Source organism: Taudactylus pleione, unplaced genomic scaffold, assembly GCF_031769625.1.
Source record: "Taudactylus pleione unplaced genomic scaffold, aTauple2 ptg000783l, whole genome shotgun sequence".
In the NCBI taxonomy this organism is placed as follows: domain Eukaryota; kingdom Metazoa; phylum Chordata; class Amphibia; order Anura; family Myobatrachidae; genus Taudactylus; species Taudactylus pleione.
The window spans coordinates 618,836-632,199 of NW_028285185.1; the positions used below are offsets into that span (position 1 = coordinate 618,836).

General features: G+C 50.3%; 1 protein-coding gene across 1 annotated transcript in view; it reads left to right on the plus strand.

Moving 5' to 3' along the window:
* Window positions 1-65: 65 nt before the first annotated feature.
* WDR62 (WD repeat domain 62) overlaps window positions 66-13,364 on the plus strand; it is a 92,332-nt gene continuing 79,033 nt past the window's right edge. The window contains exons 1-8 of the mRNA XM_088457753.1: window positions 66-307; window positions 7,490-7,581; window positions 8,482-8,544; window positions 8,660-8,717; window positions 8,805-8,975; window positions 11,878-12,015; window positions 12,269-12,451; window positions 13,111-13,271. Coding sequence (XP_088313879.1) covers window positions 263-307; window positions 7,490-7,581; window positions 8,482-8,544; window positions 8,660-8,717; window positions 8,805-8,975; window positions 11,878-12,015; window positions 12,269-12,451; window positions 13,111-13,271 — 911 coding nt within the window. The 5' untranslated portion in view covers window positions 66-262. The remainder of the gene's footprint in view (window positions 308-7,489; window positions 7,582-8,481; window positions 8,545-8,659; window positions 8,718-8,804; window positions 8,976-11,877; window positions 12,016-12,268; window positions 12,452-13,110; window positions 13,272-13,364) is intronic.

A 13,364-nucleotide genomic window follows, 5' to 3' on the forward strand; every position in this document is an offset into this window, starting at 1 on the left:
TTGAGAATACGCTTCAATCAGGGTTGCGGATTCATTGAGTGACACCATTAGTAACCGCCTCCTCTGCTGCGCTCTGACCAATCAGCTTCGAGGGCTCTGAGTGACGGTCAGCGCCGCTCCGGCAGTTGGGCAGTCGCCCAGTCCAGCGCGAGTTTTGAACCGCGGTCGTGACAGTGTCAGAGTCTCAGAGCCGGGGAGAGCAGAGCTCAGGACCCGGCTCATCATCCCGGCACCCTAAGCCCTCACTCCCGTCTAGCACCGCATGTCCACAAGTGGAACCATGGGCACTGCCAAGGGCACCAGACAGGTCAGGGCTAGGAAGAATGGGGCTGATAGAGTGGGCTGTCTGTGGGGTAAGGGGGAATGTCATGGGGGTATATATATATATATTTCTACTTCAGGGTCCATAGGGTATCCACAGGATACCTTGGGGTATAGGTGTGACGTCAGTCGCAGGGCACCAAAGAGTTAAGCTTTCAGCCTCCCAGGATGCACTAGGTCCCCCTCCTATACCCCGCCCCCGGGCCAAGGCACCTCAGTTTAGTTTGGTGCCCGGCCGGAGTCGGGTGCACCTGTTGGAGTGGGGGCTAGAGCCCCTGAAGCTTATTCTTCATGCAGCTGTGGCTGCACATCTGGATGAACAGCATGGACAGTCAGTCCTGACGTCCATGCTGTCTTCCCTACACCCCGCCGGTACCAGAACGCCGGTACTGATCCGGGGATGCTGGTGGGCGTCTGGGGTCACAGCTAGCGGTGACCCCAGATGTTCCGGACCATGGCCGGATTCAAGGGGGACAGAGGTAAGCAGCGGGGTCCCGCGGTGGGTCCCCGCTGATCACATGGTCCTAAGTCCCCAGGCAGGGGGCTCCCTGGGGACTGGCTGCAGCGTGGAGCCAGGCGACCAACCTGCGCTTCCACTACCCCCTGGGACAGCGGACCGCAGCAGAGCGGTAGCGCTGCGGCGTCCCAGGGGTTAAATGCATGCCAGGGGAGCGCGCCTTCCCTGTCTCACAGCCGGCGCCTCCCCCGCTGCACACAGCCCTCTCTGCATGCTGCCGACTGGTCCTGTGGCAGCGCTCCTCCCCCAGGCCAGCCTCCTCTCTGCTCCTCGGCGGCCATCTTCTCCAGAACGCATGGTGAACGCTGCTGGAAGCGCTGGACGGAAGCATCGTGGTCTGGGTCCCCCCGCATACCTCTCCTCCGCTGTGGTCAGGTCTGTGTATGCAGCGCTGTGTCCTACCAGGCCCTGTGTCTGTGTAGTTGAGTGATCAGCGCTGTTAGTGCAGGAATTGTTATTTTTCTGCATTGTATGTGACTGTGCTAGCGCTGCTGCCTGTAATCTTTTCTTCTCTAAACTGTCAGCTTTATTACTGTCCCTGTTCTTTCTGCTAAAGCCCTTGCGGTGCGGTGCTGCAGGGTGGTCTCTCGCCTATTTAATACTTAATTGGTGAGAGAGGTCACATACGTGGTGCCATCATGTCTGAAAGTGATTTTCCCCTCCGGCTACAGTGTACCACGTGCAAAGTACCGTTAGCGGAGGGGGAGGGTAGCGCGGAGGGCCTTTGCCGGCAGTGTTTGTCCATGGCGCGGCCTATTACGGTTACAGCACCGGTACAGGAGCCGCCCTGGGCTTGTTTCGCTCAGGCGTTAACAGCTTTAGTGGGCCAGTTAGCTCCGCAGCCCGCGTTTACTCCGATGGGTTTGTCCCAGCAGTCTGTGGTGTCATCACCCATGCAGGGGTTCCCACGACAATTGGTGGTACCCCACAGTCTCCCTATTTCCCCGCTCCCGGGTTCTCAGGAGCCAGCGTGGGTTAACTCCCTGACGAGTTCTGTACAGCACTTGTCGGATGTGTTGCAAGGGGAGTCTGTGATGCGGTCTCATAAAAGGCCGGTGGCGTCTCTGTCCGCTCCTTATGAGGATGACGAAGGGACGTCTGATGATGGGGAGATTCTAGATCCTTACGATCAGGAACCTCTCCATACTAAGGACGCTGATGCTAAGTCCAAAGTATATATTCCTGGACTTATTCGGGCGGTCCGCACAGCCTTGGTGATTGAGGACGAAGTTCCCCCAGCGGCTAAATCTAAGTATGCCTTTTTCAAAGATGTGAAGGGCGATGCCACAGTCTTTCCTCTTTCGGGTCAGTTGGTGGACCATTTAGAGGAGGCGTGGAAACAACCTGGCAAAAGATACCAGCCGCAGAGACGCCTGGCGGTGGCTTATCCGTTCGCGGATAATTATTTTGCGAAGTGGGAATCCCCTCCACAGGTGGATTCTCACGTGACCCGTCTTGTCCGTAGTGCCACATTGCCGATGCCATCCATGTCCTCCCTTAAGGATGCTACGGACCGCAAGGTAGAAATCTGCCTGAAGTCCGCTTATTCCCTTGCAGGGGGGGCAGCACGGCCGGCTATGGCCATTTGCTGGGTTGCCAGAGCGATGGAGCGCTGGGCGGATTCATTAGAGGCTTCTTTTGAATCCGACTGTCCGGCCGATCAGGCGGAGTTGATTGGCAATCTCCGTGATTCGGCCACCTACATCAACGAGGCGGCTCTAGACATTAGTACTCTGGTGTCTAGAATTTCTTCAGCAGCGGTAGCTGCTCGTCGCACCTTGTGGCTGCGATCCTGGAAGGCGGACGCAGATTCCAAGAAAGGTCTGGAAGCGTTGCCGTTTACCGGAGAAGTTCTCTTCGGTCCGGATCTGGATAAGATTGTGGCCACGCTGGCGGCAGCCAAATCTGCCTGTCTCCCGTCGGCCGCTGCTCCTTCTGGTTCGGGACCATCGTCCTTTCGGTCATCTAGGGCCCAGGGCAGGCCCAAACCACAGTCGTTTCCTCGACAGGCTGGCCCTAAGAAATCGGTCAAGCCCCGGAAGCAGGCATGGAGTACCAGACGTCCGGCCCCCAAGCCAGATGGCAAGCCTGCGGCCTGACGGTCCGGGCCTCCCTTTGGGGGATCCCAGGGTGGGAGGCCGCCTGCTACAGTTCGCCCAGTGTTGGTCGACCACTACGACAGACACTTGGGTTCTGGAGGTGGTTTCCCACGGATACGCCCTCTCCTTCCGGCACAGACCCCCGGCTCGCTTCTTCACCACGGGTCTCCCATCAGACCGGAACAAGGCTACGGAGCTGCGGAAGGTATTGCACACTATGCTCCAGGCTGGAGTTATAGTGGCGGTTCCATTCTCCCAGAGGGGCCAGGGTTTCTATTCAAATCTATTTTTGGTACAGAAACCCAATGGGTCATATCGTCCGATTCTCAACCTCAAAGCACTCAACAAGTCTTTGCGGGTCCCGAAGTTTCGGATGGAGACCCTACGGTCCATCATTCTGGCGCTGGAACCTGGGGACTACTTGGTGTCATTGGACATACAGGATGCTTACCTGCATGTCCCTATTCTTTGGCGCCATCAACAGTTCCTCAGGTTTGCAATCAGCAGCGACCACTTCCAGTTTCGGGCGTTACCTTTTGGCCTGGCAACAGCACCACGTGTTTTCACCAAGGTGATGGCGGCTTCTCTGCGGCTGCAGGGAGTCCGCATGTTGCCGTATTTGGACGACCTGTTATTGGTGGCAGGATCTCCAGAGCTCCTGTTACGCCACTTGGACCTGACCATTGCACTGCTGCAACGGCACGGCTGGCTAATCAACTGGCAGAAGTCCACTCTAATCCCGTCTCGGAGGATTCTGCATCTTGGAGCCTTATTGGACTCGGGACAGCAAAGGATCTTCGTGATGGAGGACAAGATCTCTGCTTTACAGTCAAGGGTGCGCAGTTGTCTGCACAGCCGCCGGGTGTCCTTACACTCGGCGATGAGGTTACTGGGCTCCATGGTGTCGGTGTTCGACATGGTGGAATACGCCCAGTTTCACTCCAGACCTCTGCAGCACCTGATCCTGTCCAAGTGGAACGGCCTGACTCAGTCTCTGAAGTCCCAGACGATTGTGCTCACCCAGGAGGTTCGCCTGTCCCTTACGTGGTGGTTACAGACGACCCACCTCAACAAGGGACGTCCGTTCTGGGTTCCAAATTGGGTCCTGTTGACAACGGACGCCAGTCTTCGGGGCTGGGGAGCAGTTTCGGGTCCACACTTGTTCCAGGGCAGGTGGACGCCGACAGAAGCGGAGCTTCCAATAAATATCTTGGAACTCCGTGCGGTCTTCAATGCTCTCCAGCAGGCACAGCGGTTTCTCCAGGGTCGCCCGGTGCAGGTCCAGTCGGACAACGCTACCACCGTGGCCTACATAAACAGGCAAGGAGGAACTCGCAGTCGGGCGGCTCTCGTAGAGGTCTCTCGGATCCTGGTTTGGGCGGAGCGCAATCTTCCGGCCATATCAGCGGTCTTCATCCCGGGAGTGCTCAATTGGGAGGCGGACTTTCTAAGTCGCCAGGACGTTCATCCGGGGGAATGGTCCCTGCACCCGGACGTTTTTCAACTACTGGTGGACAGGTGGGGTCTTCCAGAAATCGACCTCATGGCGTCCCGGCACAACAACAAGTTGCCGGTGTACGGGTCTCGCACAAGAGACGAAGGGGCGTCTCTGGTGGATGCTCTGTCCGTCCGGTGGACGTTCCGGTTCGCATACCTGTTCCCTCCGGTCTCCCTTCTTCCACGGGTAATCCGGAAATTCAAACAGGAAGGAGGGACGCTCCTGTTGATAGCTCCCGCGTGGCCCAGACGGCACTGGTTCTCAGACCTTCAGGGTCTGTCCGTGGACATTCCTCTGCGGTTGCCGCTACGACCGGACCTTCTGTCTCAGGGTCCTTGCCTTCACCCGGACCTGACTCGGCTGTCTTTGACGGCGTGGCTGTTGAGACGGCCATGCTGAGGTCCCGGGGGTTTTCCAGCTCTGTGGTGCGTACCATGTTACGAGCTCGGAAACCGTCTTCCGCGAGGATATACCATCGCGTGTGGCATACGTTCTTCCAGTGGTGTCGACCGAGAGGTTATGCACCGCGGGAGTTTCGTCTGTCTCGGATTCTCGCCTTCCTGCAAGCGGGACTAGATCATGGGCTTCGCCTTGCTTCTTTGAAGGTACAGGTTTCGGCCCTATCTGTCTGGTTTCACCGTAGGATTGCTACAATCCCGGATGTGCGCACCTTTATGCAGGGTGTTCTCCGCATTCAGCCGCCCTTTGTTCCACCTGTGGCGCCTTGGGATTTGGCTGTGGTCCTGAGGGCTCTCCAAGGACCGCCGTTTGAACCACTGGGCTCAGTGGATCTTAAATGGCTAACAGCTAAGACTGTTTTCCTTCTGGCCATTGCTTCGGCCAGACGTGTTTCTGAGTTAGGGGCTCTTTCTTGTAGACCCCCTTTCTTGGTTTTTTATGGGAACAGGGCAGTGCTCCGCACTCGGCCCGAGTTTCTTCCCAAAGTTATTTCCCAGTTTCATATTAACGAGGAAATAGTTGTTCCGGCCTTTAACTCACCGGGTCTTTCCGTGGGTGAGGCCTCTTTGGATGTTGTGCGGGCCTTAAGGACTTATGTTGACCGCACTTCTTCGTTTAGGAAGTCGGACGCTTTGTTTGTCCTCTTTGGCTTCCGTAAAAAGGGTTGGCCTGCTTCAAAGCAAACTTTGGCAGCCTGGATCCGTATGGCTATTTCTGAAGCTTATCTTCATGAAGGCCTACCGGTCCCTCTTTCTCTGAAGGCTCATTCCACTAGGTCTGTGGGTCCTTCGTGGGCAGCTCGACGTGGTGCCTCGGCAGTTCAGATCTGCAAGGCTGCTACGTGGTCTTCTGTCCATACCTTCGTGAGGTATTACAGGTTTGACACCTTCGCCTCTCAGGATGCTTCCTTCGGGCGGCGGATTCTCCTTTCTGCACAGGAGCGTCCCCACCCTTAAAGGATACTGCTTTGGGACATCCCCAAGGTATCCTGTGGATACCCTATGGACCCTGAAGTAGAAAATATGAGATATGGTAAGAACTTACCCTTGTTATCTCTATTTCTACGAAGTCCATAGGGTTCCACAGGACTCCCGCCCTGTCGCACCTGTGCTGCAGATGGGCTTTGCTCTGGTCACCGGTTTTCCGTCTCCCTCTGGTGAGAATGTGATTCTTGTATGTGTCCAGATCTTTGTTCTCTCTCTTCCTTCTCCTCCTCCGGCCTATGGCTTGGTAACTAACTGAGGTGCCTTGGCCCGGGGGCGGGGTATAGGAGGGGGACCTAGTGCATCCTGGGAGGCTGAAAGCTTAACTCTTTGGTGCCCTGCGACTGACATCACACCTATACCCCAAGGTATCCTGTGGAACCCTATGGACTTCGTAGAAATAGAGATAACAAGGGTAAGTTCTTACCATATCTCATATTATATCTATCTCAGATCTGCTATTGAGTACAAATGGAGATGTTGCCTATAGCAGCCAATCAGGTTATAGCTATTATTTTATGGAATGTACCATATTAACGATAGCTAGGAGCTGATTGGTTGCAGCGCCTCCACTTGTCCTCTTTAGGTGCTTTGATACATCCCTCATCTGTTATATGTGTGAAAGTCTGATCTAGTGCACGTCTGCTAACTGGCAATTTGTGGAGCTCAAAGAGTCGGGGGAGCTTTGGAGGAATGTGGGTGATAGCAGCCTGGAAAAGGAGGTGTGATCTGCTCCAGGCCTGGGAATATAAGTGTGTATATGCTATGCCACCCAAAGCACAAGACGCTGCGTTGGACGTATGCTTGTTGGCCGAGCCTACCTTCCCACTGCGTGTTCTCAGGGACAGAATTTCAGTCACATCTCCACCTGCAACAGAAGAAGCTGAACAGGGCTGTAACAGCGGAAAAGTTCAGTCAGGGCGTGGGAACGGGACGGCGAGCTGTGCAAATGTAAATACGCCAGCTTCCAGTCGCATCTCTTGCTCCGAGAATAGGCTATGTGTAAGGGCGCACTGATGATTAGGAGTAGCAACCCAAGCATTCTGATAAGCGGCAGATGCACCGAACTCTATTCATTTTTTTTATTAATGTGCGTGCAATGCGGGAGAACATATGCCTGATTGGGATGTAGTCAGGAAGCCGGCGGTCTAAATGCCGACCGCCGGCTTCCGGACTGTCTAATCCTGGCAAAGAACTAATGACAGGCGTCGAAATCCCGACGCCTGTCATTAGACGTACGCCGGGAGACCGACGCCCGGCATACCGAACGAAGGTAAGCCGGGCGCGGACAGCCACGGGGGGATGGGAGGGTTAGGTTTTAGGGCTCCCGGGGGGAATTATGGTTAGGCACCCCCCCACTGGGAGGGTTAGGATTAGGGTAGGTGAAGGGGGGTGGTTAGGTTTAGGCACCCCTAAAGGAGGGTTAGGGGGCGGGAATTAGGTTAGCGATACTCACCTAATTAGCAGTCGGGATCTTCACTGGTGCCGGGCATCCGCTGTCGGGATTTGAACCGCCATCCAACTTTTTATCGGGCCCAAAATGTTTGTGCTTAATTGTGGTATTAGTAAAATGTATCAATTATAATTAATTTGATTATATCTTTCTTTGTAGGTGGAGCTGGAGAAAGTATTGGGAATAACCGTATCCAGTAACAGCGGTTTAACATGTGACCCAAACACTGGGCTGATTGCATATACAGCGGGGTAACAATACACTCTACAATAACCTCTCTTTCTTTATACAGTGAGAAAAAAATAATTTAGCGCTGCCCTTCCTCCTATGTGAATAATCATACAGAGATGGCAATTCAGTTTGGCAGGATGTGCCTTACTATCGCCGTACATATCAGCCATATATGGTACCTCCAGCATCACAATTTATTATATGCACCTCTGTGGGGTGTGAGGATAAATATTGCCATCATCACGTTTATATAAAAAATGGGCTCCATAAGTGTCCCCCTATCCTAACTGGTTTCCTGGGGCTCAATGCAGCTGTGTGCCAGGGAGTTCTCAGTTTGTATGAATGCCAGTATGTATAAGGTCTAAGGAAAGAAGTAAATTGATTAATAATATTATTTTCCAAGTTACCTTTAATATTAAAAAAAACATTAAAGGAGCGTACACACTAGACGATATGCACCCTGAGCGATATCGTCTAGTGTGTCCCCGGCAGGGTGTGCTCAATGTCGTTCATGATGTCATTAATGATATCGTTCAGCACCAGGCTCTCTCCCCCCATTCCCCAACATGCAGCAACCTGATGACATCGTCAGGTTGGCCTGCATGTTTACTCGATGAACGATAATGGCGAACGACCCGCGGGAACGCGCGTCGTCGTTATCGTTCATCGTTTTGATGTTAAAAATGGACGATAAAGTGGACGACTGAACGATATCGTTATTGTTCAGTCGTCCACTTTAATCGCCCAGTGTGTACGCACCTTAAGTGATCACTTGTTGTTGTGTTGTCTTTAATGGCTTTCTTGTATTACTATCACAATGAATTATAGGTGAATATTTGCCTACCAATCCTTCTGTCTTCTCTCCACACACAGAAATGCATAGTAAGTGCTTTGTAATTGTTATTATGTTTTCGCCCTAGGTGTGTCATTGTCCTTTTATGTCCGAGTAACAACAAACAAGCGCACATATTTAACACATCCTGGTGAGTGATTTAAAATTCTTATTTTATTTATAGGCTAATGCCTTAATCTACCCCATCCTCTGATTATGGGTCTGGGGTCTGCTGTGTCCTAGTGCTAATTGTGTGCTCTCTCCAGCAAACAGCTGAGTGCCCTGTCATTCTCCCCTGATGGGAAATATATCGTCACTGGAGAAGTAAGTGAAATGTATTATATTTTCCTTCCATTGCATAGTCCATGTCGTGGTCATGCCGCTGCTACTCACATTAGTCTCTGCTTGTAGAGTGGCCACAAACCTGCTGTACGGATCTGGGATGTGGCTGAGAAGACCCAGGTTTTGGAGATGCTTGGCCACAAATATGGTGTATCCTGTGTGTGCTTCTCCCCCAACATGAAGTATGTCGTGTCCGTGGGCTATCAGCATGATATGGTGGTCAATGTGTGGGACTGGAAGGTAAAGCACTGGGTGGGACTTCTATGGTCGGGACCGGGGTCAGTGTTTTGGATGGATCGAAGACCATTTGTGCCATTCAGCTAAATGTGACCCTTTTAAGGAGACATGATATGATGTAGCAGTTGTGTCAGCAGTACCCGTACGGTACATATTGGTTCTATTTCACATTCTGGTTACAGATTTGCGCTATTGTAAGGTGCCATTTACTAACAGTTATATAGAACTTACATATTCAACAGCTGTTTACAGGAAATATATATTCATTGTCATCAGTCCTCGTATACTGTAAATTGAGTTTACAATCTATATTATGGTACAATCTATAATACTTACTGCAAGGAAATTAGGATTATGTTTATGCCCACGAAGAGAAAGCTGGTCAGTTCAAGGCAGCCTTATATGCCTACTGAGTGTTGTCTTCAAACAAGCAGACAAGTTCAAGCTTTTTCCTCTATATTAAGCCACACTGGATAACAATAATACAAGAAACAACAGCGAGAGGGTATACCGTGCATAATGCCTACTAATCATTCCTATCCTGTTAGAGCTATAGTGACAGATTCCCTTGGAGCACTGTCCCGGTCTTAGAGTTACATTGTAGGCTCCTCTGCCAATAGGAAAGGGACCAAGCCTAGTGTCCTTCTGCTTTTGGCAGGCCCACAAAGTAGCAATGGCTTCGGAGACATAAAGAGCCAATCAGTCTTGGACCAGACCAACAGGAGCTACAACTAATAGTCAGTCTGTCCTAAACAAGGAACACCGAGGCCAGCATGAGGCTAGCTTGCATGCCTGGCCCAGTTCCTGCAGTGCTGTGTCTACTGTAGGGCAGTCTTCAGATAACTCAGTGCTCCAGGCTTGGTGACTGCTCCATCGGAGGGAGGCCACTGAACCTCTCCCTAAGTCCTTGCATTCCTGCAGACACCCTGCTTTCAGTTGCTCCGGGAAGTCTGGCTACTCCGGGTACCCATTTGGTCCATAACACAGGATGTTCCTAAGGAAAGGTGGGCAATAAGCTGCCTTCCAGCTGCTGTTGAACTACTCATTCTAGCATTCCCTGCAACAGTTTTAGCATGGCCAAATACCAAAACTATGGCATGCTGGGATATGTAGTACTAGAAAAGATGGGTGGCTGCTTATTGCCCACCCTTGCTCTAAAGTCTCTGATTAATGGAGCCCAAACTTTAGTTAACCCATTATAGGCCCGTATTCAATTAGAGGTGAAAAGTCGGAAAGGTTTCGCCTGTCCGACTTTCCTTCTCCTTTGCCTGTTTCAGAGGCGAAAACTTTTCGTGCCCGTTCCCACTTTTCGTCCTATTCAATTCCAGACCACGCAAAAACGGAAAGCGGCGAATGCGAAACAGGCGTACAGTACTGTCAGGAGTGGGGAAATCAGTCTGTACCCCAAAAAAGATGACCTACCATAGGGAATCAATGTAGATGTGTACTAATACCCCTACTTAAGTAGTTTAAATTGCTTCTTATTAGCGTCTATGTAAAAGTGGTGAAGAATGGCATCATGCAGAATTTTTTTGTGAAAATAAGTATTCCAGTCAAATTTGGAGTACTTGAAAATGGGTGCTAGCATATTTTTGTTTTTCTAAAGTGAACTTTTATAAAATGTCAAAAACGCACCTGCTACATGCACCTGCAATCCCAAAACACCTGACCCATCCGTGCAGACCCCCAAGAAGTCTTTCGCTAGTTTTTATGCTTGTCCCCCCCACTTTTTACTTTTTCGCCTCAAAAATGAAAGTACTTTTTTGAGGTGTTCTTAGCTTTTTTTTTTTTCCCACCTTTGCACCCCAAAATAAAGATTTTGCACTTCTTTTCTCCTGCTATTCATAGGCGAATCTTTTTCGCCTATTACATTGCATTGAGTTTCCGCTTAGGCAAATTCCATCTGGAATTGAATTTGGAGATAAGTTCCGACCAGGCGAAAAGCGGCAATTTGCGAAACTTTTTTGCCGATTACGGCTTTTCGCCTCTAATTGAATACGGCTATAGGCCCTCATTCAGAGCCGTACGCTCTGAGCAGAGCGCACGCTCTGAATGAGGGCCGGCCTCCATGAAAATGGAGCGTCCTCCTGGACGCTCGTATAGCTGTGGGTCACCACCAACAGGCTATACGAGCGTGCATTTTGATGGTCGTGACCATCGCGACCATCCAAACTGCGAGCCGGAGCCTGCGGTTGAGATTTTCAACCGCAAGCTCCTGAGTGATTTTGGCTCTATCAGAGCCAAAATCACTCCCACTGACATCACTAGTGATGTCAGTGGGCCGGCTTCTGACGGGAGGCGTTCCTGTGGGAACGCCCCCGTCAGGGAGGCACGCCCCCGGCACGCCTACCAAAGGGGGCGTGCTGTCAATCAACATCGACAGCACGCCCCCTTTGATCGGACACAACGAGCGAAGGGCTTTCCTTCGCTCGTCGCGTCTGGCGCATGCGCACGACGGAGCTCCCTCCGTCGTGCGCATGCTCAGTCCAGAACATCGACCCACTTGCGAGCGGACAGTCGCTCGCGAGTGGGTCTGAATCAGGCCCATAGTCTTTTATTTTTTAATTTTTTCAAAAATGATGCATACATTGGTACCTACTGGAGCTTCTGGCGGCCTGTACAGACAGTATTGTGTTCCACAGAGTCCTGAACCAACAGCTTATTTGAGTGCTGCTGGTTTACTGGGCGCCTCAATTGTCATAATTAATGGTAGCTCCTTCAGAGAATCTAGCAGGGAACCCAACTGATCAACCATTAACATAGCATTTAAGTAATTATTATTATTTATTACCAGTATTTATATAGCGCACACACATACACCTTTTGTCTGTGGTGCCTGGCACCCTGCTCTCATCACTCCTTAGACCTAATGGGGTTTTCACATATAACGTTGATGTCTTTACAGAACAATAACCTAGTGGCAAAGAACAAAGTCTCTAGTAAGGTCAGTGCTGTGTCATTTTCTGAGGACAGCAGCTACTTTGTGACCACTGGACATCGCCATGTCAAGTTCTGGTATCTGGAGAGCTCTAGGAAACCCCAGGTACGTGTCTATGGGGGAGGCAGGGAGAAATAATAACAGAATTATTTTATCTGGACCACACTTTTGCCTTCTGTCTAGAGGTTGTATAATTCTTTTCTGTGTGTGTTGTTTTAGTTCATGCATTTTATGTTTGTGTATGTGCATGCTTTCGCTGGGATGTGAATGATAGTTTTATAAAAACAAACATGAAATTGTGTTGTCTCTATGCACTATAGAAACTGTGTAACACATCAGAACAATTTCATCTCCCTAGATTAATGGGACAGTCCCTCTGGTGGGCCGCTCCGGACTGTTAGGAGACCTTCACAACAACATATTTTGCGGAGTTGCATGTGGCAAGGGCAAGAATGCAGGCAGTACGTTTTGTGTCTCTTATTCTGGTGTCCTTTGTCAGTTCAATGAGAAGAGAGTCTTGGAGAAATGGCTCAAACTTAAGGTGAGATTAATGTTCCTTCTCCACAATCTCTAAAGGCATCATTATGTAAGCATCACAGTTTTTAAAGTCATTAAAGCCTCAATTATTTTTGTTTTTTAAATTACTGATCGTGGATGGTATAATTCAGGAGGAAGTTTAAGGGAACGTGGAAGATTTGCATCCGTAAACATTAGCAGAATCAAGTCCCAAAACTTAGGCATCAGCAGTAATCTTTCAGCACATGGTCTACCTGGGTTTTATCCTTCCGAACTGTAAGAGCTACACACATGGGAGCCAGCTGCTGGGTGGACCAGGAACATAGCATGCTGAATCCATAATCAGTCAGCCATTAAAGTTGCTGCTGATAGACGTTCAGTTTTATCCTTATTGTAAGAAATGATGCTTGGGTTCATTTTCAAATATTGAATTTCTGTAAAAAGTTTAAGTAAACCAAAAAAGCCAATCGGACACTTCATTTCATAGTCTCACACTAATCATATGAGCGAATTTGTCACTGTAGCTTAGTACAAATTTTGCCCCGAAGTGCAATGTAAGTGAATGAGCCCCACAGACCTTATGGCGGATGCATTGCATCTATTCTCTATCAATTTAGCATTTTACTGAGACTAGTGGATGGATATTGTTGTTAAAAACTATTTATCTTTGTATGTTTCATTCAGGTATCTTCCTCAAACTGTCTGTGCGTCACGGAGGAGTTTGTGTTCTGCGGCTGCGATGAAGGCCTAATTAGGGTGTTTAGCGCACAAAACCTCCAGTATGTGACCGATTTACCCAAACCTCACTACCTGGGTGTAGATGTCGCTCTGGGGATTGATCCGAGGTAATTTACCAGCGATGTTATCTGAACAAACCCTGTATAGATGGCAGTTTTTTCTAGAGCGGCGTTACTGGAAAGTGTATTAAGTCAGATATA